This window comes from Eretmochelys imbricata, chromosome 8, assembly GCF_965152235.1.
Source record: "Eretmochelys imbricata isolate rEreImb1 chromosome 8, rEreImb1.hap1, whole genome shotgun sequence".
Classification (NCBI taxonomy): Eukaryota; Metazoa; Chordata; order Testudines; family Cheloniidae; genus Eretmochelys; species Eretmochelys imbricata.
Window position 1 is genome coordinate 41,356,302 of NC_135579.1, and position 23,804 is coordinate 41,380,105.

The 23,804-nt window shown below is 50.5% G+C and overlaps 1 protein-coding gene across 4 annotated transcripts in view; it reads left to right on the forward strand.

Annotated features, from left to right (window-relative positions):
• The first annotated feature begins 4,229 nt into the window (after positions 1-4,229).
• Positions 4,230-23,804, forward strand: part of LOC144269025 (P-selectin-like) — a 44,188-nt gene continuing 24,613 nt past the window's right edge. For all 4 annotated transcript variants that reach the window (XM_077824471.1, XM_077824473.1, XM_077824472.1 and 1 more), the window contains exons 1-8: positions 4,230-4,297; positions 6,425-6,515; positions 11,591-11,980; positions 13,463-13,570; positions 13,863-14,036; positions 20,459-20,644; positions 22,547-22,732; positions 23,598-23,783. In XM_077824471.1, coding sequence (XP_077680597.1) covers positions 4,295-4,297; positions 6,425-6,515; positions 11,591-11,980; positions 13,463-13,570; positions 13,863-14,036; positions 20,459-20,644; positions 22,547-22,732; positions 23,598-23,783 — 1,324 coding nt within the window. In that variant the 5' untranslated portion in view covers positions 4,230-4,294. The remainder of the gene's footprint in view (positions 4,298-6,424; positions 6,516-11,590; positions 11,981-13,462; positions 13,571-13,862; positions 14,037-20,458; positions 20,645-22,546; positions 22,733-23,597; positions 23,784-23,804) is intronic.

Here is a 23,804-nt window from a genome sequence, read left to right on the forward strand (position 1 = left end):
TGTCCTACCATGAACCCTTCATTCTAATGGCTGTGGGAAGGGGGAGAAAAGGACACCCACATATCCCATTCCTCTCAAGTACAAGACAATAGTTATCTAACCCATCCTAAAAATGAACACCCTGTAATTAGCACAATATCAGACAATGCTTTCCATTCTGGGAGACTGCTCTGTTAAGTCAGCATCTGATTAGGCTCCAGTCTCCTAGAGTAATAACACCTGGCTCTTATACAGTGTTTTCCACCAGATAATCTCCAGGAGCTGTGCAAAGGAGCTCAGTGTCCTTATTCCTATTTTACAGATTCAGCAGCTGAAGCACTGGGAGAGGAAGGGACTGTTAGAGCACTTTCCCTTCACCCGTTTTCCGAGTTCTTGTCACACAGACAGAAAGCAGAAGACCAGAAGTCCGAAGTGCAGGCAATGTGATGTTTATTGGGGTTAGTTCCAAGCAAACATATCCATAGCTCTATACACCAACAGAGTCTCTTCCCCAGTGTTCAGTTCCCAGCTCTGATGCCGCAGAGCATTTACCCCAGGTCCCCTTTCCCAGCTCTGATGCTGCAGAATGTTTACCCCATGTCCCCCTTCCCAGCTCTGATGCTGGAGAAGCTTGCCTGTATCCCCATTCCCTATTCCCATTTCCCATCCCCCACCTCTTCCTCATTAGCAGGCCCAAATATACCTGCAATGCATGCCCTCGGCCCCACCCCTTATTACTTATGGTCATGTTCCGTTTCGGAGAGTTGTGAGTCTAGGGTCTTCGTCCCACCTCTTTTGTATCCCATGGGAGGGGGGAGGAGTGAGGTTGTGCTCTGGCCAAGGCTAGGCATTTCTTTGGCCTTTTAGTGTTTCTTATGCCTCCCACCCCCATCCCTCCTTGCCCCTCCTAACTGGTTGCTTGACCTTGGCTTGAGAAAGGAGCCAGGCAGCCTTTCAGTGTATGTTCATATATTACACTCCCACTATGCCCCATAACACTTTAGCTCCATCATTTATCTTTTCTCATTGTACTAAAAGCCCCATCTGGTTGTGGGAAATGCAATACACAGTGTCTTTGTTCATTGTTCTTCACACATATTAGATATAAGAGTATCAAAAAGTCAAACCCAAACTTCTATCTCAGGCTGACAAACAAACCTATATACTAACAGGGACTTGCCCAAGATCCCTCTGCAGCCTAGCCCAGGTCTCCTGAGTCCAGTCCTATGCTCTGTCCACTAGACCAGCTCAGACATATTTCATTTTGTCCATTCAATTTAACGTATCGCAGCCAGTGTGCCAGGGATAGCTGTTGTGGGTCTGCTTAAGCATTTCTAGTCTTGCCCCACTGTGCTCTGGCTTGGTGCTTTCTCTCACTCCCACCTTCTGGGACGATGTTTTTAGCCTGTCAACAAGACTGAGGAAGCTGGGTCCCAATGCCAAAAGTGACTGACACACTGGGAGCCTGGGTCTGCTCTGGGTCCCCATGGACATCAGTGACTAAGGTGCTAAGTCACTCAGGTGAGCCGGGCACAGTCCTTCATCTGGTAGGGTTCTGGGAGAACGGGGCTGGATGACTGTGATCCTGGCATGGATGGGTGGGCCCATGATGGACTGGAAGGGGCAGCCTGTATTCTGAAGGGACTTGAGAGACTCTATTTCTGGGGCCAAGAGGCTACTTCACCCCATCTCAAGGTGTCACTTAGTCTAGGCAGGTTCTTATACTGCACTCATCTCGGAAGCATCCATGCAGCATCCAGTTGGGAATTAAGGACTGGGACTGACATCTGTCATGTGGTGTTTGTTCTCTCATGCTCTCCATGTGGCAAAAGCGTGTGGAGGGCGTGTCTTGTTTTGGTAAGGTTTTATACGTAGATAGTTACACGCACTGCTCTGTGTTTCCAGTAGAGAAAGCAAGTCCAACCCAGGCTCCTGGTCCTTGCACCGGGAATGGGGACATTTGGGATGGGTCTGAGTTTTGTGGGGAGCTCGTTCCACTGTCTGGGGCCAGCCGCTGAGTAAATTCTGTCTCTTGCACAGCTGATGAGCTTTACCCTGGTGACAGAGAGAGTCCACTGGGCCAGAGCAGCAGAGCTGTCACCCACGGTCTCATCCCTGGGCCCAGGCCATGGAGCGCCTTGAAGATAAGGGCTGAGTTTCCACCCAGCCTGTCCTACTGGCTGGCACTTGGGGTCCTAGCCATAGATCCTCCCACTCCCTGCCCCATTGCACGTAGAGAGGGAGAATCAGAAATGCAGCCCCTCTTCTCCACTTGTGCCGGGACCTGCACACTCTAGATGGCTGTGCAGGGGCTGGCCTTCCCCCCCCACCCCACCCCGCTCCCACATCCCACTGTATAGAGGCCTTGGGACTAGGGACTCACAAAGGTAATTAGATGCTGTGACACTCAGGCCTCTTGGCAAAGGGGCCCTTGTTCTTTGCAAACAACTTTCATCTCAGACCTGACAAACTCACTATACCAATCATGTATTGCAGAGTATTTATCCATAAGGGGTAACATGTAAGGTATCTACAGAAAGCTCGTAACTTGTCAAGGCTCAGAATCATTGTGAGATGTGGGTAAGGTAATATTTAAGGAATAATGTAACTATATTGACAGTTTGCTTGGCCTCAGAGTAAAAGTTAGTCCCCAAGGGGGTAATGTGCCTTAGTGATGGCTGTCACCTCTCCCTGGTTAGCTGGTGATGTAATGCCAGGCTAAGTTGTATAGTCTTGCTCCATCCCAAGACTTTCAATGGCAAACCCTCAGAGACAACTGCAAACAATCAAAACCACTTGGAAGTAAAAAAGGAACATTACAACAGACAAGGGATTGCCCTGCCTGGGAATAGAGACAAAAGACTTTTCAGTATAACATTGAAGGGGAGAGGTCCCCTGAATCCATTCATTGAGGAGACATCTTGCTGAATGGGGGTGTTTCATGAACGTTTGGATCCTGGTTCCTGTGACACTAGCCAATTCTGCAACAGACTGCACTGTTGCGGGGGGGGGGTGGTATTTTGCCAGCTAGGAAAGAGAACTATTGATAAGTGTGGCCCTAGCTTGCATTTTATGGTTTGGTTTTGTATTGTAACCACTGGTTTCAACTGCTCTCTTGTTTCTAGTGGAATTCCCTCTTAAATAAACCTTCTCTTGTTTCACTACAAGTGCTGTGTGGTTTACAGGAGCAATGATTTAAGGTGAAACTGGTAAAGTGGGATATGTTGTTCCTTTGGAGACAGAGGATCTGGGCTTTCTGGGAGTAGCCAGAATCAGGGGCTGGATATCACAGGGGAATGATTCAAAGGGACTGGGGGGTACCTGTGAGGCAGACAGGGCTGGCCTAACCCATAGGAGAGTGCTTGAGTGGCTGATGGGCTGGTGGGATTAGGGAGCTGACCCCAGCCACCACAGCAAGGCTTCCTCTGGCTAGAGGGTGACTCACAGTCCTGGGTACCCCAAGAATATCACAGGCACCTAAACCCCAGACTTCGGCGCCTAGGTCTGGGGTTTAGGTGCCTAAGTCTCACTTTAAGGCTTCACTGAGATCCACAAAACTCCCACTGGCCCATATAGGCACCTAAACTCATTTGGCACGTATGTTTTCAGGGAAAAGTTCCCTCCACACCTAAGTTTGTGCCTCGAGGCATGTGCCCTGCTGCCTCCCTCTAGGCACCTGGGTACTTAGCTCCTGCCTAAACCCCAGTGCGATCTGTGAATCAGGAGAAGACAGGCCCCATCTGACTTGCATGCAGGGCGCGATCCAGTATGCATGCTCAAAGGCCACCTACTGGAGCAGGTCCCATCAGAGTCTGGCTGCCAGAGAAGGAGGTGACGGTGTCCACCACATGGCTTCTAGCCCACGGGTTAGCACACTCAGCTGGCCTGTGGGAACCCCAGGTTAATTCCCCCATTTGCTTGCAGTGGAGAAAGGATTTGCACAGGGGTCTCCCACCTCTCAGGAGAGGTTTCCTAACCACTGGGCTAAGGGCTATTCTGATGGAGGATCCCTCAGTTTCAGCTGTTGTATTCTGGATCAATACCAAATCATTGGAGCAGGGGGACTGGGCCCTGGATTTCCCACCTCCCAGGTCAGTCCCTACCCACCAGGCTTCACAGTCACTCTCTTTCTGGCCCAATGACTCTTGAAGCTGTGACTCAATGTGGGGGGAGGAATAGGAAAGGGATGAGGTTCTGCACACGTGAAAGGAAGTGCTGCAACACACAGCTAAGCAGAGGGACGGCTTAAGTCGTCTCCGGTCCAAGGATTGAGCGAGAGGGGAGGAGAGTGGAGGCTGGCAGGTCGGCACTGGAGATGGTAGGTCTAGCACTTTCTTCTACCTGGGGACATGGTTGGCTTCACCTGTGCAGTGTTTAGGAAAGAGTGAGGCAGGCAGAGGAGCTGCTGCTCACAAGGGAGAGCTACAAGCTGGCTCCTTAGCAACAGCCCTCACCCTCTGCCCCAGACACCTCTGAGTGTGGGTACAGGGGACAGTGCCAGGAACAGAGACCCCAAATGGCCCCCAGAGCAAGACCCTGCATGGGCAACAGGGACGATGCCCTGACAGTGCCTCACAGACCTGTGCAGAAGGAAACTCCAGGTGGTGAGGAGGGTTGAGTTATCTCCTATGCTCAACTTTCCAATATTAATTTAAATGAGACCACCCAGCTTCAACCAGCAGAGCCCCGCTGCCCAGCCCTGAGCTGTCGGAGAGTCCCCCATCGCTGCCCAGCCCTGACATACCCAGAGGAGCGCCCCCTCCAGCTCTGAGTGAGCAGAGGATCCCCGGCCCCCACTGCCCAGCCCTGAGCTGCCAAGGAGAGCCCCCCCACACCCCCACCCAGCCCTGGTCTGCCAGGGGAGCCCCCAACACCCAGCCCTGAGTAGCCAGAGAGAGCCCCCCCCCAGCCCTGCTGCCCGGCCCTGAGCAGCCATGGGAGCTCCCCCGCCCCAGCTCTGAGCTGCCAGGGGAGCCCCCGCTCCATTGCCCAGCCCTAAGCTGACAAGGAGAGCCCCACCCCCACCCACCCACACTGAGCCCTGAGCTGCCAGGGGAGCCCCCACCATCCAGCACTGAATGGCCAGGGAGAGAACCTCCCCTGCACTGCCCAGCCCTGAGTGGCCAGGGAGAGGCCCCCACAGCCCAGTCCTGAGCTGATAAGGAGAGCCCCCATCCCCATTGCTGTGCAACTGGGATTTCACTCAGTCACCTGAGCTGGGCTGCTCTCTCTCCCCCAGCAAATCCATGAATATCCCCTGCACATCAGCTGGAGATCCCAACCTTGGAAGCAGAGCTAAAGGTTAAAAACCGCATGGGGGGCACTCTTCCCCTGCTTTTCCCTTCCCTTCCTTTCTGCCGTCCCTCTAGAACTCCTACATTAATGACTTCACTGAATGCTAGCCAATGGCTCCCTGTGCCCCCCAATTCCAGCCAGGTGGCTGGTACAGCCGGGCTTTGTGGGCATCACTGGGAAGAGCTGGTACACAGACGGTGGAATAGCAGCAACCCCAGCATGAGGATTGGTTGGGAAAGTGGTGATGGGCTACCATAGACGGCCTCATTCAAAGGCTCCTTGCCAGCCAAAAGACAACATGGAGCCTCTCAGGCCTGGGAGGCTGCTTGGGGAGCCAGCCAGCCAACCCCGGGAAGCTGAGACCTGGATCAGAGGAGCAGCCAACACTACAACCCTTGCCACACCACCACCCTAACTTAACTGGCTCAGACCACACCCCTCCTTTCCCCCAGATCTCTGGGCAAGGCTGGGTTCAGCCCCTGTTGGTAAGATGCCAGAGGGTACATCTGCACTGTGTTTTAAATACACAGCAGTGCGTTTCACAGCCCAGGTCTACAGACTCAGGTTCGCAGAGCTCACACTATGGCCCTACACACAGCTGTGTAGACATTCGGGCTGATGCTGGATCCCATCCTCTGAAGCCCAGGGAGAGGAGGGTCATGATGATGCAGCTTGCAGCATTTCAGGTTTAGACCCATGGGTGGTTACCATTTTTTCTAATTCTAATATAACTCTATTACACCTGAATATTGCTCTGATTGACTGAGATGCTCAGCTGTTTATCTAATTTATGGACAAAAACTGCCTCCATCCTCTGAGCTGAACTCATGACTCTGACCAACAACATCTCACACTCATAGTCACGTTCTCCAGGACGTACATTAACAACCTGTTGTGGAGATGATGTTGCTGAATCAAATCACTTGCCTAAAATTCCAGCTGTTCCTTCTTCCCCTGTGGAGGCTGGCAGCTCTTGCCCTTTGACATTTTGCATTTTATCTGCATTGTGAATATGATCTAATCAGAGATTGTGTCTGTGTCAGCCAGGTGTGTCCAACAGTATCTGTTTCAGCTCAGTGTGTCAAATATGCCTGGACCTGCCTGCTGTGAAGTACTGAGGGGTTTATGGACATGTTTTTCTGACCCCCAGGGCAGCGCTGTAGGACTCTGCTCCAGTCCAAGGGCTTGGGGATGTGACTGGAATATCGCCCGACTCCTGTGCTTTGCTGCCATTAGCTGGGGTAAGCCTTCCTGCAGCTCTCTGATGGCCTGCCGCTGACCTTGCCAGGGGAGAATTCACAGACGTATCCCTGGGAAAGCCCTGGGAGGGAAGTGGTATTGTTTTGGCACCAACAGTCACACCTGCTCTGCACAGGGACATTTCACTGGCAGGCACATTGAAACAATTTCATTTGGGCCAGAATTCCCATCCTGAAGTGATTATTTAGGGACCTAAATCCTATTCCTCTTAATCCCTTCTTTTGGCCCCTCCTGTATCCCAGAAACCAGTAGAGTCCCTAGAAATTATCTGAGAAACACAGCCCCCTGAGTCTGAGGGAGCCAGGCACTTCCACCCTAGTTACGTTGGAGAGGCCTTCTCGGCCTCCCAAGGCAGCTCACAGTTCCCCAGCCAGGCAAGGTGCCGATGAACTCCTCTGCAGAGGCATGGTCCAGGCCAGCTCTCTCCTCTGACTGCATTTAGAATGTCTGGACCCCATTTCCGGCACCGGCACCAGCAGCAGTGCGAGTGTTGGGGCAGACAGAGTGCAAGGGGTTGGCACCTGTCGTGAATTAGAGGGTCTGGTCCAGGGGGGTAACCCCTTTAGTGTGCCAGACTTCCAAGGACACGCCACGTGACTATTACTGCAGGCCTGGGCCTTCAGATTCCAGCACCCCTATTTCTCACTGTGGCTATCTGCAGCAAATCCAGCTGAGTTTAGACACCTGAGAGAGCTTGTCCCATTTTAGGGAGCAATGCACCCATCAGATTATTTGGCAGCCTTTTCAAAACTAGGTAGCTTTGATTAATTACCTGGAATGCAGCATCAGTGAGTCCTCAGTCAGCATGAGACAGCCAAGCTTCAGAGTCCATATCAGGAGGAGCAATTGTTTTGCCATGCCCTGATTCTCCAGGGTCCTTCTTCACTCTCTCTGACCCTGTCTGTGTGAGTCCATCTGCTCATCGCAGCAACCTCTACAGACAGCCACTTGCCACCTCATCCATTTGTCTCCACATATAGCCTTTTCACTCTGATTCCCTGCAGAAGTTTGGAGGAAGTTAAGAATTAATGGCCCAATACTTGGCTCTTCCATTATCAATTCAGGGTCTCCAATTCCTGTGTGTAGATTCCAGCCAGTTCTTGCTAAGATGTCTGGTTCCAAGGAGAAAAACCCTTTCTGCCCAGTGGGTAACAATACAAAGTGGAGACACCCCGAGGTTTATAACAATTGTACAAAAAGTCCCCACATTTCTCATAGCACGTCTCAGAAAAACTGCTTGACACTGTGACTGTATACAATTGTCTCCTTCCAAGTAGCCCCTCCAGTCATGCCATCTCCGGCTGGCACCCAGAACCCAGTTCAGGCAGCAGCTCCCTGGTGCACAAGATGATTGCTCCACACCTGGCCAGCTTGTGCTTGGAAAGCCCAGCTATCACATCTCCTCCAAGAACAGGCTGCTACTCGCCTCTCCTGTATGGATCCTTCCCTACCTGTTGCAGAGAGAGGAGAGCCCTTCCACTCTCAGCTCTGCTCTCAGGTACACAGGCGCAATCCGCATCAACTGAGTTGCACCTGTGAATTGGAGGCTAGACCTCAGCCCACAGCTCTCCTAGTGGCATTTCCAATGAGGAGATTAGCTGTGAAACATGGCACATGCTGTTGAAACATGGATGTGCTGTGTACATATCCGGGGCCAGTGGCATTAATTTCAATGGAGCAGTGCTGGTTTACACCAGGCACGGAGCTGTCCCAGAGTGGTATCTACAACGCAAGAAACAGGGCAAGGAAGAGAACATTGTTCTTGGGTGAGTTCCTTGGCGCAGGCTGGTCTGTGCTGGGTATCACTTTTGTCTTCTGCCTACTGCCTTGTCATCATTCAGACTGAAAAGTCTTTGATGTCTTTGATGTCTGTTCAGACCTGAGCATAGGGCCTGAGGAACTACTCTGCCTGGACCTCTGCACAAAGCTGACCCCGATCCCAGGCCATTCAGCAGATTTGAAAATGTTCTGTTCACTTTTTAAATAACTGTTCATTCTTGCACTGCCAGGCTTGAGATCAGCACCAGTGCTATCATATCATGAGCAGGGCTAGGGGAAGCTGTGCCCCAGGGGAATCCGTCCCCTGGGGCACAGCTTCCCCTAGCCCTGTGCATTATTTCCAGGGGTGTCAGAGGAAGATCAGAGTGTCACATTGCTGGTTGCTTATCTGAGCCCTTTGTTAGCTCCAAAATAGAAATGGGCACCCACTGCAGAATGGGGGGCCAGGTGTCCTGTGCCCCAGTGCTCCATGGAAATGGGAGTCTTGAGCTCTGGTTCACCCTATTATAGAGAAGAGAGAGGGGGAGGAGTTTGATTTTGGAGGGTTGTTTGGGCTTATCTTTACTGTAAAGCATTTGAGGTGCATCCTTCATAACATGGGTGTAATGTTCACCATGCACAACGGGAGTGAAAAGCAGAGCTTGGTGGGTTGGGGAGGCCTCAAACGGCATGAAGATTTTCATCAGATAAACACCAGATCCCAAACCGAATCCTCAGGACATCTTGTGTCAGCAACACTGTGCTTTAAATCTCCAGGGAGGAGTTCCCTTGTGAGATTTTGAGTCCTTCTTATTCCAACCAGGCCAGAAATACCACAAGAACAGCGCTGAGTACCATGATCTTTGGCACTTCCACTTTCAGGCCCATCACTAGCAGATATGCAGAGGGACTCAAGCACCACATGAAAAGTAATAGGAGGGGACAGCTTGCCAAGCTTCCTGAACTCCCAAAGGGCCCTGGCTTTGGCTCTTGTGCAAATAAACCAATCCATCATGTCAGCACTCCCATGGATTCTTATAAAACTTTAATCACAAGTCTGGCTCTTTTTGGCTCATCTAAATGGATGCCAAAGTGCTGGTGGTTTCTGGGAAATCTTTACGCCGCATGAGGCAATGTTAAAAGTGGAGCTAGTTGGGAAGTTTCCATCAAAATGTTTTGTTAAAGGAAAATGCAGATTCAGCAAAATCAAAATTTTCTACAGGAAAATTTTGATTTTGCTGAATTTTTTTGATTTTCCATTGGGGAAAATCTAAATCAAATCTTTTTGTTTCAGGTCAATTCAACACATATCAAAATATTTCAGTTTGTTGAACTGAACTGTAACATTTCTTTTCAAAAAAAGAAAAGGAGTACTTGTGGCACCTTAGAGACTAACAAATTTATTTGAGCATAAGCTTTTGTGAGCTACAGCTCACATGCAAGTCAGTTTGCTATTAACCTGCATCTATCTTTGGTGACACGCTGTCTCATGGGAGTTGTAGTTTGGGTGTTTCATGTGCCCATTTTATCCAAAAGTCCAGGCTCCTTGGCCAGACTATATCCCCCATGATCCACTGTTGTCTTCCCTCTGATGGGACACATGGCTGCAGTTGTATCCTGGGAGATACAGACTAGCCAGGGATCCTGAGCCAGAACTGCAGAGAAGAGAGGCTGTCTCTCCTAGGCTCTCAATGACCATCCTCTGAGCTCAAGCAGCGCGGAGCAGGAAGCTGCCTTATTTGAAGGCAGAGAGGCAAGAGCCAGACCTGCAGTGAGTGGGGATGGCAGGGAGTGTAGATTGGGAAAAGGAGTCCAGGGGGAAGACTGGGACTGGAGGTTTGCATCAGAGAGAAAAAAACTGGGATTGGGAATTGAGGAGAGGAAAGACTGGAACTGGCTGGGCAAGGAGACTGGGACTGGGATCCAGGGGAGACTGAGATTGCCTCTTCCCCAGAGCAAGTCACTTAAACCAAACATTTCCCAGGTGGCCACTGAATGTGTGTTCCTCACTTTCTTGGTGCTCAAATTGAGACCCTATGGTCTGATTTGCAGAAGTGCTGAGCACTCACTGCTGTAACTGAAGTCAATGGGAACAGTGGTCTGAACATAGAAAGTGCTTTATAATGCTAAATACTCCAGAAAATCAGGTCCTAGGGGTCTCAAATGTAGAGCCCAGCGTGGATACACAATTTATATCTGCAGATGTGAATATCTGTCCATTTAAAGCGAATAGCCACAGATTTGCAGGACTCTAGTCACAACAAGTGAGACCAGCAGGGCCATAGCCAATGACAGGGCAAGGAACCGCAGCAACGAAAGAAGCAGCATGTTGGACTGCCACTTGCAGGAGCCAGCACCCGGCCCTGGCAGCTCCTCCGGCATGGCTGTACCTCCTCCAGCACCCGCCCCCACTGGGGCAGGCACTAGACTCACTGGCAGCTGTCTCTGGTCACACTAGTGTGTGCAAGCAGCATCTCCTGACCCGGAACATGTGAGCCTGTCTCACTCGTTGTCACTAGAGCCCTGCAAGTCTGCGGATATCTGCTTTATATCCATGGATATCCGTATCTGTGAATATAAATTGTGTATCTGCGCAGGGCTCTACTCAAATGGGACACCCAAAATTACTTTCTGCCTTGATCTCTCTGGTCCAGCTCCTCAAAGATATTTAGGCACCTAACTTGCCATAAAATCAATGGCAGTTAGGTGCGTAAATTCCTTTGAGAACCAGTGCCTATATGCCTTTGTTCCCATCTGTGAAATGGGAATAATACCACACTCTCATCTCCCAGGACTGTTGTGAGTATAAACTCATTGATGTTTGTGAAGCACTCAGATACTGCAATGATGAACGCTATAGAAAAGCCTTTGGGGAAATGAATAATTCTGTCTTCAGAGCAGGGTTTGTACAGTAAATAAGGCTGGGGCGGTGGGGCAGCCACACATTGACCAGCGAGGAGAAAACAAACTATGGAATAGCTGCTCATTCAGTGAGCACCATCCATCCTCTGCACGGAGTGAGGCAGAGGACCTATGGAAAAATAGTATGTTATCATGCCATTAAAGACTATACCATCATGTATACGCACAAGGGGGCTGAACTCAGTTACATGGGCAACCTTAATTGTGGCATTTCCTAACATTTGAGCGCTTGACTTTGCAACCTAAATAATGTTCTTTTAATGGAGTTCTTTTGTGTGTGATATAAGATATAGTCTGGTGTCACCCATAGATAATCAACCCATAGCTCTGTCACTGACTGTAACACAAGTTTGCCTGTTTTTACCCTTTCCAACAGTGCTCATGACTCAGATGGAGGTGGGAGCCTGGACCTACCATTATGGTGACAAATCTGATTACTCATGGGAGGTGGCCAGAAACTTTTGCAGGTCATTCTACACTGACCTCGTAGCAATCCAGAACCAGAGGGAAATTGCTTATCTCAACAGTGTCTTACCTCACCATAGCACATACTACTGGATTGGGATACGAAAGATAAACAAGGTCTGGACCTGGGTTGGTACCAGCAAGGCCTTGACGAAGGAAGCTGAGAACTGGGCGAGCAGGGAACCCAACAATAAAGGGAGGAACCAAGACTGTGTGGAGATGTACATAAAGCGGAAAGAGGATGCTGGAAAATGGAACGATGAGCGCTGCCAAAAGAAAAAGAGGGCGCTGTGTTACCAAGGTAATCACCCCACCGCTGTCATTCTCTGTGTAAGTGTGTGTGTCTGTCTAACATGTGTAGGACTGGGGAGAGTTGCTGGATTGACAGCTCTGGAGAATTACGTCCCTAATTGTTCACAGAAGAGTGTCAATGGGCTGGCCACCTCCCATGCCCCTCGTGGTCTGAGCTTGCTCCGCAAGCCACTCTTGCCTCGCTTGGCTGGAGTCTTTCCTTACTTCTTGGAGTCTGTTCTCCCTGGCTCTCAGCCTTCTTCAGCCCTTTGGCTCGGGCTTCCTTCCAAGCCCAAACCCTGCCCCCAGTGAAGGGTTTCCTACAGAAGCCTCCTGGCTTGTCTCTCCCTGAGCATCCCCCTTCTCTGAAGGTTCCTGCCACTTGTCCAGGGACATCAGCTGACCCCCGCTCAGCTGTGCCTACCTAGTAACTAGGGTTGGCTGGCCCCAGGCCTCTAGCCCTTAAAAGGCCAGACACACTGTTACAAAGAGGCACTGTCTGGGCAGAGGAACTTAACCCACCCACCCAGCTAGAGTGCCTCAATCCTGATCTGCAGGGTCAGTCGATCTCCATAGCCCACTGAGTTCTGACTTCTCTATGGAGACAGCTACCAAGGGCCTGGTTAGTGCTAGCTGGTGTTAGGCATTAGTGATATTGTCCCATGGCCAGCAGCACAGGCCTGCACCCGCTTTGCATGTTAGCTGCTGTGAGCAACACCTGTGCCTGGGAGCACTCACTGCTGTGGTGCTCTCTGTGTCTCGCTGGTTCCTTTGGTTAGGAAGTTAAAGTCCTGCCTTCCAAGTTCTCCCCCACAAATGGTCCACACAGACGGGAGCCGAACCTGTGTTCTGAATGAGTCTTGCTTTGATCCCTACATTCTTCTCATCACAAAGTCCCATTGTAAATTGACATGCCAGACACTTAGCCCCATGAGCACCTCTTCTGAGCTTTTGGGAGATGCAGTGCAGCCTCCTTGCCAAAGAGTTACTACCCTCTTCAGAGTGCAATCAGTGTGGGGGGAGGCAGGGAGGTTAAAGCACTGCCTGATAGCTAAACATGGCATATGCTGGCCTCTGATCAATGCATGAGTGTTTCCCCTGCAGGACCAGCATGCAACACTCCATCTCAATCCAGAGGGCAGCCTACCCATCCAGGTCAGCGCTGTCCACAGGCAGCACCTCTAGGTCCAAAAGCAGTGTGACAATCTGTGCAAAGCAGCCACTGCCTCCAAGCTTCTGGCAAGGTGCCAATGCCACCTGGCTGGGCAAAGCTTGGGTGTCTTGGATGTTATCTAGGCCCCACGTGCTCTTGCAGGTCCTGAGCCAAGGCCTTTGAAGACAGGGGTTTTTTTCCATGGCTTTAACAGGCTCTGAAAGAATCCCGCAATGAAGAAATGCAGCAGGGATGGAGTGCAGGATCCAGGCAGTGGGGTGGGTTATTTGTCTCTAAGGAGTTGTTAGGGTAGAGTCTAACCCAGCTGTATCTCTGCAGCGTCTTGCCAGAGTTCCTCCTGCAGCCAGCGTGGTGATTGCGTAGAGACCATCGGGGACTATACCTGTGATTGCTACCCTGGTTTCTACGGGCCTGAGTGTGAACACGGTGAGGACAGTCGAACAGGGACATTAGGGGAGGGAGCTCTGCTGCAGGGACTGCTACTGTCACTGCATTTACTTTCTGGAGGGTCTCCCCAGAGACGTCCTCTGGGATGATGGGCTGGACACCCATCAGTGCTGCTCCTAGATTCACCAAAGAGGGGAGCTAGCCCAGCCGGAGGAAAGGCCTTTGCTATTGCTCCAGAGTGGGGTGGGGTTGTAGCCTCCCAAGGGCCTGACTGCTTGAAATCCCACCCCCCCTGCCTCCCAGTTGCTCATGCTGCTGTATGTCCTTTTAGTTGTGAGGTGCAAAAACCTTGACCCTGGGCCTGACTGCAGTCATCCCCTGGGGGAATATAGCTACAACTCCACATGCAAGTTCCAGTGCCAGGAGGGGTTTGAACTGCAAGGGCTGGACATGCTGCAGTGCTTGGAGTCGGGGACCTGGACAGCAGAGGCTCCGGAGTGTGCAGGTGGGTGCCAGCAGCTGCTCCTGCCTCCTCCCCACTGATTGTACAAGGGGTTCTCAGAGCCTATGTGGGGAGCAACCCAGATCCACTGATGCTGATTGGAAGTTGGGCACCTCGCCCCTTTGAACAGCCCCAGCCTTAGCATTTAATACCTTTGGCTTCTCATGCGGTGTTTGCAACCAGTGGTTGGCCTGGAGCCCTCACTAATCTTTCTGTCTCTCTGGGGTCTATACCACACTCATCTCCATGTTATCTGTGCCTTTACCAGCTCTACATGTACAAGTATCATCTCTGGCTGGTTTCCCCATCTTTCCATGGTGGTTTGTTTTTAACTGTAAAATGTAGTCGAGCTCCAGCTGAATGTAACTGGTTTGATGTATTCAGCTTGGGAAGCTCAACAACAATCACAGGGACCACCTGAGTTTGCAGGCTGGATGAGGGTTGTCCACCGCCACACCTGTCAAACTTCAACAGTGTTTCCAAAGAGTCCCATACAGATATTGTAGGGCAGGGTGCATGGACTGGCCATTGGAGGGGGATCTCATACTCGAGTGATGTGGAGGAGAAATCCACTCTTCGTTGCATTATACCATGTTAGGGATACTCAACATGCATGAAGTCACAGGGCTTAGAGATGGGGGGAGACCAGCCAGCCCATCACGCTCATCCCCTGGCTGGAGGCATTGCAGCAGGAGTGAAGGAGTGACACAGGCTTCCATTAGTGGTGTCACCTGTGCTGTGTTTAGAGGCAAAATCCTTCTCTGCTTGCACTTGATATTCCCCTGTATCTGCTCAGATCAATTCTGGGCAGGGGCAGCAGGTCTGTATAATTTTTGGTGGTGCCCAGAGCAGGTCCAAGTCCTGCACCCCCACACCTGCCTTGTAAGCTGATATATATTTTTTAAAATAATGTAAAAATGCGAGGGCTCTTGGGTGGCGCTGGGGATGAGGGGTGTGGGGTGTGGGAGGGGCTCAGGCAGAGGGTTGGGGTGCAGGGGTGAGGGCTGTGGGGTGGGGCTGGGAATGAGGGGTTCATGAGGCAGGAGGGGGCTCAAGTCTAGGACAGAAGGTTAGGGTGCAGGGGGATGAGGGCTCTGGCTGGGGCTGGGGATGACAGGTTTGAGGTGTGGGAGGGGCTCAGGGCTAGGGCAGAGGGTTGGGGTGCAGGGGGGGTGAGGGCTCTGGCTGGGAGTGCGGGCTCTGAGGTGGGGCGGGGCTGGGGAGTTTGGGGTGCAGGCAGGCTGCCCTGGGGCTGGGGCCAGAGAGGAGGACTCCCCCCCAGCCCTCTCCCTGCCAGCAGCAGTGAGCTCCAGGGCAGGGGCCCCCTGGCAGCACACTTACCTTGCACCACTGTCACTGCACGTGCTCCTAGGGCCCCTCTCAGGTCCAGGAAGCCCCCTTGGCTCCCCTGTGGTGTGTGCCAGAGGGGAGCTGCCATCACATGTGTACCTCCTCCCCTTCTGCCCTTCACTGTAGCCTCACTGGGGGTGGGGGATGGGACTGCCCTTTGCCCAGCATGGGGCAGGAGTGGTGACTGCGGATGGGGGGGCCCCCTAAGCTGGTGGAGAGGCCTCCCAGAAAAGGGAAGGGTCCGAGGCAGAAGGGCAGGGTCGGGGTCAGTCTGCCCTGGCACTAGTGGATGGGGGCACTAGGACCCTGCAGCAGCAGCTGATGCCAGGAGCCAGCAGAGCAGAGCACAGCATGGAGCTGCAGGGGGCAGCCACTGGCTTGAGGCAGGGATGTTCTGGGGCCAGACCCAGCCCCAAACATTGGTGGATCCAGGCCCCCAGGCCCTGAATATCACTGGAGTCAGGGCACCATGGGCTCATATAACTGGCCGCCCCTGGTTCTGGGAGGGCATTCTACGCAAAGGGGTGATTCAGAAGAAAGCATGAAGATGCTTGTGGGAGCCAGCTAACCAGAGGCAGAGGCTGGCAGCGTGGGTAGAGCAGAGGGCCTGAGGGTGGAAACATGATAAAAACCAAGATCAGATAAGTAGGGAGAGGCAGAGTTGTGCAGGAACAGATATGTTTGGGGTGTAACCAGCTAACCCTCCCTCACATCCTCAGCTAGCCCTGTGCATAGCAGTTTGAGCATGGTAAACAACAGTCCCTTACAACTGGGGCTAGCAAAAATTGTTTTGCAGGGCTACTCAAATGCTAAGGCTGGCTTTGAAGTGCAGCTGTCAAAGAAATACTAGCAGATGCCACACATAGCCAGTCTGACTTAGAGGACTAGGAACTGACCGAGGAGTGACTACAGACCTCAGCCTTGACAAGCTTAATTCTAGTAGTGAATGGTCTGCAGCAGATATCCCCACACACTGGAACTGCACTGTGCATTTCCTAGACCGTGCCCATGACTGTGGCCTCTGAAGCATGTTCTAACTGCTTGAAACCTCCCCTGCTCTAGAGTGAGTCCAGCAAGAGTCATGGGCTTTGTGAAGGTATCAGTAAGAACAGGAGCGGTCCAAAGCCTTAAGCCAAAGAGTCTGATGGATGATTTGCAACCAGAAAGGCCCCTCTGAACCCCTGTGTTTCCTGGGTTTCTGCTGCTGCAGACATTCACAATAGTCATAGTGTTTGGATTTAAAAGTACAAGCCATCATTGATGGGGCAGCCAGCTTTTCCAGGGGAGAAAGCAGCACCCTTGAGCTGGTAGGAGGGTTCCTACTGGCAGGCGGGGAACCTAGTGGGACATGGGCAGGTAATGGAGGATTTGGTAACCGTGAGGTTATGGATGTGTATCTTATCCCACCCACCTCATTCGTGGAACTGAATGAGCTGCCCCTGCTGGCTACCTGGAACGCTACAATAGTTTGTCATGTTCCTTGGTGCTGTCATTAAGTAGCCCTTTCTATGCACTTTGTTTCTTTAATGTGACAGTAGAGTAATTCCTACCTCTGAAAGACTGGCAGGGTAACAGACAGACTATTGCTAGGTCCAGAACATTTCATCAGACCAAAACAAGTCATGCTAGGAAAGGAGCAGGTCTCTGACACAGGAGTGGGATGTCTATAAACAGAGCCCTAATAGGAAAGAGTAAATAATTTTATTGACTAAATAATCACATTTGATAAGACACATTTTGGCCCCGATCATGAAGAGCTCTCAACTGTGGGCAATTGGAATAAGTGAGCCCTGAATGTGTCTTGTTCAACCTGATCATTTAAATGATAATAAACACCTACTTCTGGTCTTCCCATCAGTAGCTCTCAAAGCTCTTTACAAAGCAGGTCAGTATCAATATCCCCATTCTACAGATGGGGGAAACAGAAAGAGAGTGGAAATGGCTCACCTAAGGTCACCCTCTGGGCCAGCAGCAGAACCCAAGTCTCTCCTGCAGAAGTAGGCCACACTGTCCCTTTTCTAAGGGGGATCTTGAATATTTTATAGCTACATCTGTCCACAGCTGAATTCTTCTTTTTCTCTAGCTTGGCTTAAATGTTATATTTTGCATGGATTAAATTTATTCATTAATTGCACCCCTTGAAGTTTCTAACGATGCAGCTCCTTTAGGTGTTGCAGTTCAGTACTTTTACTCCAAGAATGCAATAAAAGATCATATCAAATGATTGCAAGTTACAGGGTGCATTGTGTAAGATGCACAGTGACTGACACCTGGGCTCAGCGGCAGGACACTATGCATTACTTTCTGCAGGATTGGATGGCGGGTAGTCAGCATGGCAAGGGCACTGCAGGAACACATCTTTCACCCTGCATCTTACATTGAAATTATGTTCATGGACTCCATATACAGAGCAATACATGATGCTAAAAGATGCTCTGAGTGTCTAGCTAAGACCGTGATATTATTATTGTTTTATAAGAAAAGCAGTATGTGATCACATAACTGAAAACTGTACTGCAATATACAATCAAAAAGGAGCCGACTTGTCTAAGTTGTGCTTGCAGGTGTAACATCAGCATTTCTTGACTTCTGAGCACCCAGTGGTGCAAATTCAGTGTCCCGATAGCATCATTTTGGGGATGGAATTTCCCAAGTTGTTGTTTTAAAGAACAAAGTAATTGCACAGTCTGGAACTCTTTGGCTGGTACCTACAGGAAGCCCTGCACTGTGCACCATTCATGCTCAGTGAGACGACACCTCCTGAGGAGTCTTGCATTGCCGAATGAGCACTCAACTCGATGAGACAAGAACCTGCCTTGCTGAGTGTGCCCTTTGATGAAGTGGGGATTTTCCCTTGTTATGTTGTATGTGAGCCTATGTGAGTCTTACTGTTGAGCCTATGTGAGTTTTACTGTTTTGCATGAATACGGTGTGTGCCTCAGTTTCCCTGTGTGCTGCACCAATACCTCAGTGGTGGGAATAGGAGTGTGTGACTTTGGCTGAGATCCTCTGGGGCAGTTGAGGCTCCTCCAGCTGTCTGCACGTATGCTATGTCCGGTCCCCTTTGTAACCTTAGACCCAGGAGGGGGATGCGACCAGGTGATGACCAGGTGACTCTTTGCCTTGGAAGCGAGACAAAGACGGGGAAGAGAAGCAAAGGGGGTGTCTGAGGTCAGGTCACTGGAAGCTGGCAGTCTGCTTGGAGGGATTGGAAGAAGGGAAATCCAGGGCATCTGGCCTAGGACTCCCCAAGTTGGACTTGGCTGAAAGTCACTGTTTTCTGTCCTAACAAGTTCTGTTCCATGCTGTGTTCCTGTCAATTAATAAACCTTCTGTTTTAATGGCTGACTGAGAGTGGACTTGGGGTGCAGGGCCCTTTGGCTTCCCCAGGAGCCCTGCCAAGGTGGACTCGCTGCAGGAAGCATGCGGTAAGGAAGGGGATGCTGAATGTTCCGAGGTCAGACCCAGGAAGGTCAAAGCTGTGTAAGCTTCTTGCCCTGGTGACAGTATGTCAGAGAGAGGAGGCATGCTCCCCCAGACTTCTGACCGGCCTCATATGGAGTAGTTCCAGAGCATGGCCCAGTGACTCTGTGACATGCCCCGACCCCTGTTAGAGCTCCTCATTCAACATGGCACTGAATTTTTGTTTTATACTGGGAAAAATGTATTTCTTCACATGTCTCATAATCAAAACTTAGTTTTGGCTTAATCTTTCCCAAAAATTTCACCTTTGCACAGATAAGCAATAACCCAGTAAGCAAAAATGTTGGAAAAGTTGAGCAACTGAAAAACCAGGGGTTAGAATGGAAACATTTAGGCATCGTTAATTGTAGGTATCCCTGTTATGACTATTATCAGTTTGCCTCCCAGTCAGGCCTAAAGGCTCCAGTTGGGACTCTGTCACGTTGGACACTTGTAGAATAGAAGATGGCCCCTCCCCTGAAAAGCTGACAATCAGAAAGACACAGTGATACAGGCAAACTAGAAATAAGCACATATCAAAAGAGCAGAGGGGGTGAGGAGTAGGAACTTCCTGTGCATGAAGCAGGTACTACAGCTGAGTGACTGAGTGCAGCTCCCAGCAGTGTTGGGACTGTGAGGCCGTTGCCCTGGGTGTGGGTGACATCATTGTCCATGCGGCTGCTGATGCATCAGGATTAGCTCAGGGTTCATGGCAACTGTGACAAGCATGGGGCTAACCCAGAATGCTTCAGGCTCCACGCATAGAACTGGGCGCAAGCTCCTGGGGTGGGATTGAAAGAATGAAGGCAGTGAGTTTATCCCTGTGACCCCCGTTGCCAATGCTTGGAAGCCAGGAGCCAGCACTTATCCAATCAGAGGGAACGGTTGGTTACCATGGTCCAAGTGGGTGGCAATGGAAGCCAGGCCTGCAAAGGGGTTGGTGGCAGGCCACTCTACTGGTAATTTAGGGAAACATTATTATAACTGCTCCCCACTATCGTGGCTTTACCTAGTGGTTGCCCTCACAGGTAACTGAGCCTCTCCGATTGTCTGTGACAGGTGACATTGGGGAGGAGGGCTGGAGCGCTGGACTCTTGCAATTCCAGAGAGTTACACAGCTCTGCAAAAGCAACTCAATCCTGATCCACATCCTGCCTCACTCCCTGCTATTCTGCTCTTGGGTATCTCCCAATTCCAGCTCTGCTAACACATCTCAGTCCAACTTGTGCATCATCTCCCACTAGTCAAGCTGTGTGGCCATACAGTGTTCTGTAGCAACTACTGGTATTCAAGGCTCAGGCCTTGACATAGAATCACAGAATTTACATCAACCACTGGTATTCCTGTCCTCCCCCCCACCCCCCCGAACTGTGCCAATACGGCTCCCACAAAACAAACAGCTCTCATGAAGTTGGCTCAATTACGGTCCCTCTTTTGACCCCCACCATGACACCATCCCTGAACCTGGCTCTTCCACTTCCATGGGGGTGGGGGGAGGAAAGAGAAGGGGCTGCTGCGAGGGCTGAGAACTGGGTGCAGAGGACCCCACCAAGAGCGAGAGGGGGTGCTTACACTGATTGTCCTTACTTTGCTTGTATTCTGACTGTCTGCAGCTGTCAAGTGCCCAGCGCTGGCCACGCCAGGCAGGGGCAGATTAAACTGCACTCACTGGCATGGAGACTTCACATATAACTCCACCTGTGCCTTCTCCTGTGAGATGGGGTTTGTGCGGAATGGATCGGAGACGCTGGAGTGCACGGCCCTGGGACAATGGACAGGGCGTCCCCCGCACTGTGAAGGTAGAGACACACTGTTAACTGTGGGGTGTCCAGAGAATACACGCTGGAGCTGCTGTGATACAAGATGTCCTTTCCATCTTGTATCACAGGAGCCCAGATCTCTGCCCATTCTGGGGAGGAGAGCTATTGTGTATGATGGCTTGGGAGCCAGGGGACTAGATCCTTTGATATGGGGCACACATGCAATGCAACGCTGTACAGAGAGAAAGTTATGTAACAGGGAAAAAATGGACCTTGGTCGCCATTGCCCTGCCCCTTGGGCAGCCATTTACACCTGTGCCAAGTGGATGCCCCACAACCCCTGGCACTACTGTCCCATGGCTCCTCTTCTTGTCACCTTCCCCCAAACACAACCAGACACCTGCCTCCTGGCACCCACCAACCTGGCTATTCAGTAACTATCAGTCCCTGCCGCTGGCACCCCCCATCCAGACAGCTTGCCCCTCTAGCACTACGCCCCCGGCATCTAGCCATTCAACTCATGATGACACCTCATCCCCCTGGGGCATTAACACTCCAGCAACCTCATTCCGAACAGCATTGTTCCACCCAGTGACAAGACACGCCATCCCCAGGATCTGAAACCCGCAGCAATGCATCACTTAACACAAAGCAACGTAGGGCTGGAAGGGACCTCAAAAGGTCTTCAAGTCCAGCCCCCTACACTGAGCCAGGACCTAGTAAACCTAGACCACGCCAACAGGTGTTTGTCCAACCTATTCTTTAAAACCTCCAGTGACGGGGATTCCACAAACTCCCTTGGTAACCTGTTTCAGAGTTTAACTATCCTTATTGTTACAAATTTTTTCCTAATATCTGACCTAAATTGCTATTGCTGCAGATTAAGCCCATTACTTCTTTTCCTATCTTCAGTGGACATGGAGAACAATTGATCACCGTCTTCTTTATAACAACCCTTAAACACACTTGAAGACCATTATCAGATACCCCCTCTTCTTTTCTCAAGACTAAATATGCACAGGTTTTTTTTAATCCTTTCTCAGAGGCCAGATTTTCTAAACATTTGATCATTTTTATTGCTTTTCTCTGGACTCTCTCCAGCTGGTCCACATCTTTCTTAAAGTGTGGCACCCAGAAATGGACACAGTACTCCTGCTGAGGCCCCACCAGTGCAGAGTAGAGCGGGACAATTACCTCCCATGTCTTATATAAAACACACCTGTTAGTACACCCCAGAATGATATTAGCCTTTTTTGCAACTGTATCACATTGTTGGTTCATATTCAATTTGTGATCCACTAAAACCCCTATTCAGCAGTGCTACCACCTGGCCAGTTATTCCCCATTTTGTAGTTATGCATTTCAGTTTTCTTTCCTAAGTGAAGTACTTTGCTCTTGTCTTTATTGAATTTCATCTTGTTGATTTCAGACCAGTTCTCCAATTTGACAAGGTAGTTTTGAATGCTCATTCTGTCCTCCAAAGTGCTTACACCCCCTCCCAGCTTGGTGTCATCTGCAAATTTTATAAGCATCGTCTCCACGCTATTCTCTGTCATTAATGAAAATACTGAATAGTACTGGACCCAGGACTGACCCCTGCGACACTCCACTAGATACGCCCTCCCAGTTTGACACAAACCATTGTAACTATGCTCTGAGGATGGTTTTTCAAGAAGTTGTGCACCCACCTTCTAGAAATTCAATCTAGACTACATTTCCCTGGTTTGCTTATGGGAACGTCATGTGGAGCATGATGCCTCTGGCATCACATCCCCCAGCACCCTCTGCCCCCAATACCTAACCTCATGTACCCATGCTCCCATGGCACTTCACACATACACCCATTAGCTAATTCTCCTGGCACTTCACCCCACAGCAACAAAGGACCACCCCCTGCCACCTCCAGATTTTTTCTTATACAGTGCTGCTCTGCTATTCCAGCCATCAAGTGCCCCGTGCTGGAGTCCCTGAGCAGAGGCCAATTAAACTGCTCTCACTGGCATGGAGACTTCATGTATAACTCCACCTGCGCCTTCTCCTGCGAGACGGGGTTTGTGCGGATTGGATCGGAGACACTGGAGTGTACGGCCTTGGGACAATGGACAGGGAGTCCCCCACTCTGTGAAGGTACAGTACAGGCTACATACTGCAGGACTGGCTTGGGAAGCTGCTTCTGCTCACATGGTAGGAAGCACTACAGCCTTCGAATGTCTGAACTTACAGAACTGAAAAACAAATCAAGGAAATGTTAAACCCAGGATTTAGAGCCTCTCTGAACACTGACAGGAAACTATGTAGCTGCTGTGATAATGTAATCTAAGGCCAAGATTTCCAGTGCTGTGGGCTGTTCAGACCTTGTGGAGCAATCAGTACAGACTAATGGAGGTCTTCAACATACCTCTACCAACCCATCTCTAGCAAGTACAGTAGCAACGTTAATATCTTATCAGCCATAGTAGCTACTGAGACAAGACCCTACAAAAATAGGAAACAGTGTCTTGCCTACTAGGTCGGGAACTGAGACTGCACACCATTTTAGCCTAAAGGCCAAAAGCAAATTTGCTTTAGTGTCTCAATGAGTCAAAAAGGGGGATATTTGTCGTGGCTAACTGCCATTTGGGAGAATAAATTCATTAGGAGTTCATTAGTTTGGTGGAGACGCCTTTTGTTTGCTGATTTTAACATGTAACCTCAGTAAATAAACCTGAGTCATGTTATTGTAACCCAAGGATGTGAAATGGGATTACATGTTATATTGGATTCTTCTGGAATTATTTCCTTACTGTCCTTATCATTTAAACTGATCAATTTATTCCTGGGTATAATGTCCATTAATATTCCAACTGTCAAGTGCCCAGTGCTGGCTGTGAGTGGGTGTGGGGGAAGGGGCTGCTGTGAGGGCTGAGAGCTGGGTGCAAAGGGCCCCACCAAGAGCAAGAGGGGGTCCTTACATTGACTGTCCTTACTTTGCTTGTATTCTGACTGTCTGCAGCTGTCAAGTGCCCAGTACTGGCCACCCCGAGCAGGGGCCAATTAAACTGCACTCATTGGCATGGAGACTTCACATATAACTCCACCTGTGCCTTTTCCTGTGAGACGGGATTTGTGCGGAATGGATCTGAGATGCTGGAGTGCACGGCTCTGGGACAATGGACAGGGCATCCCCCGCACTGTGAAGGTAGAGGAACAGCGTTAACTG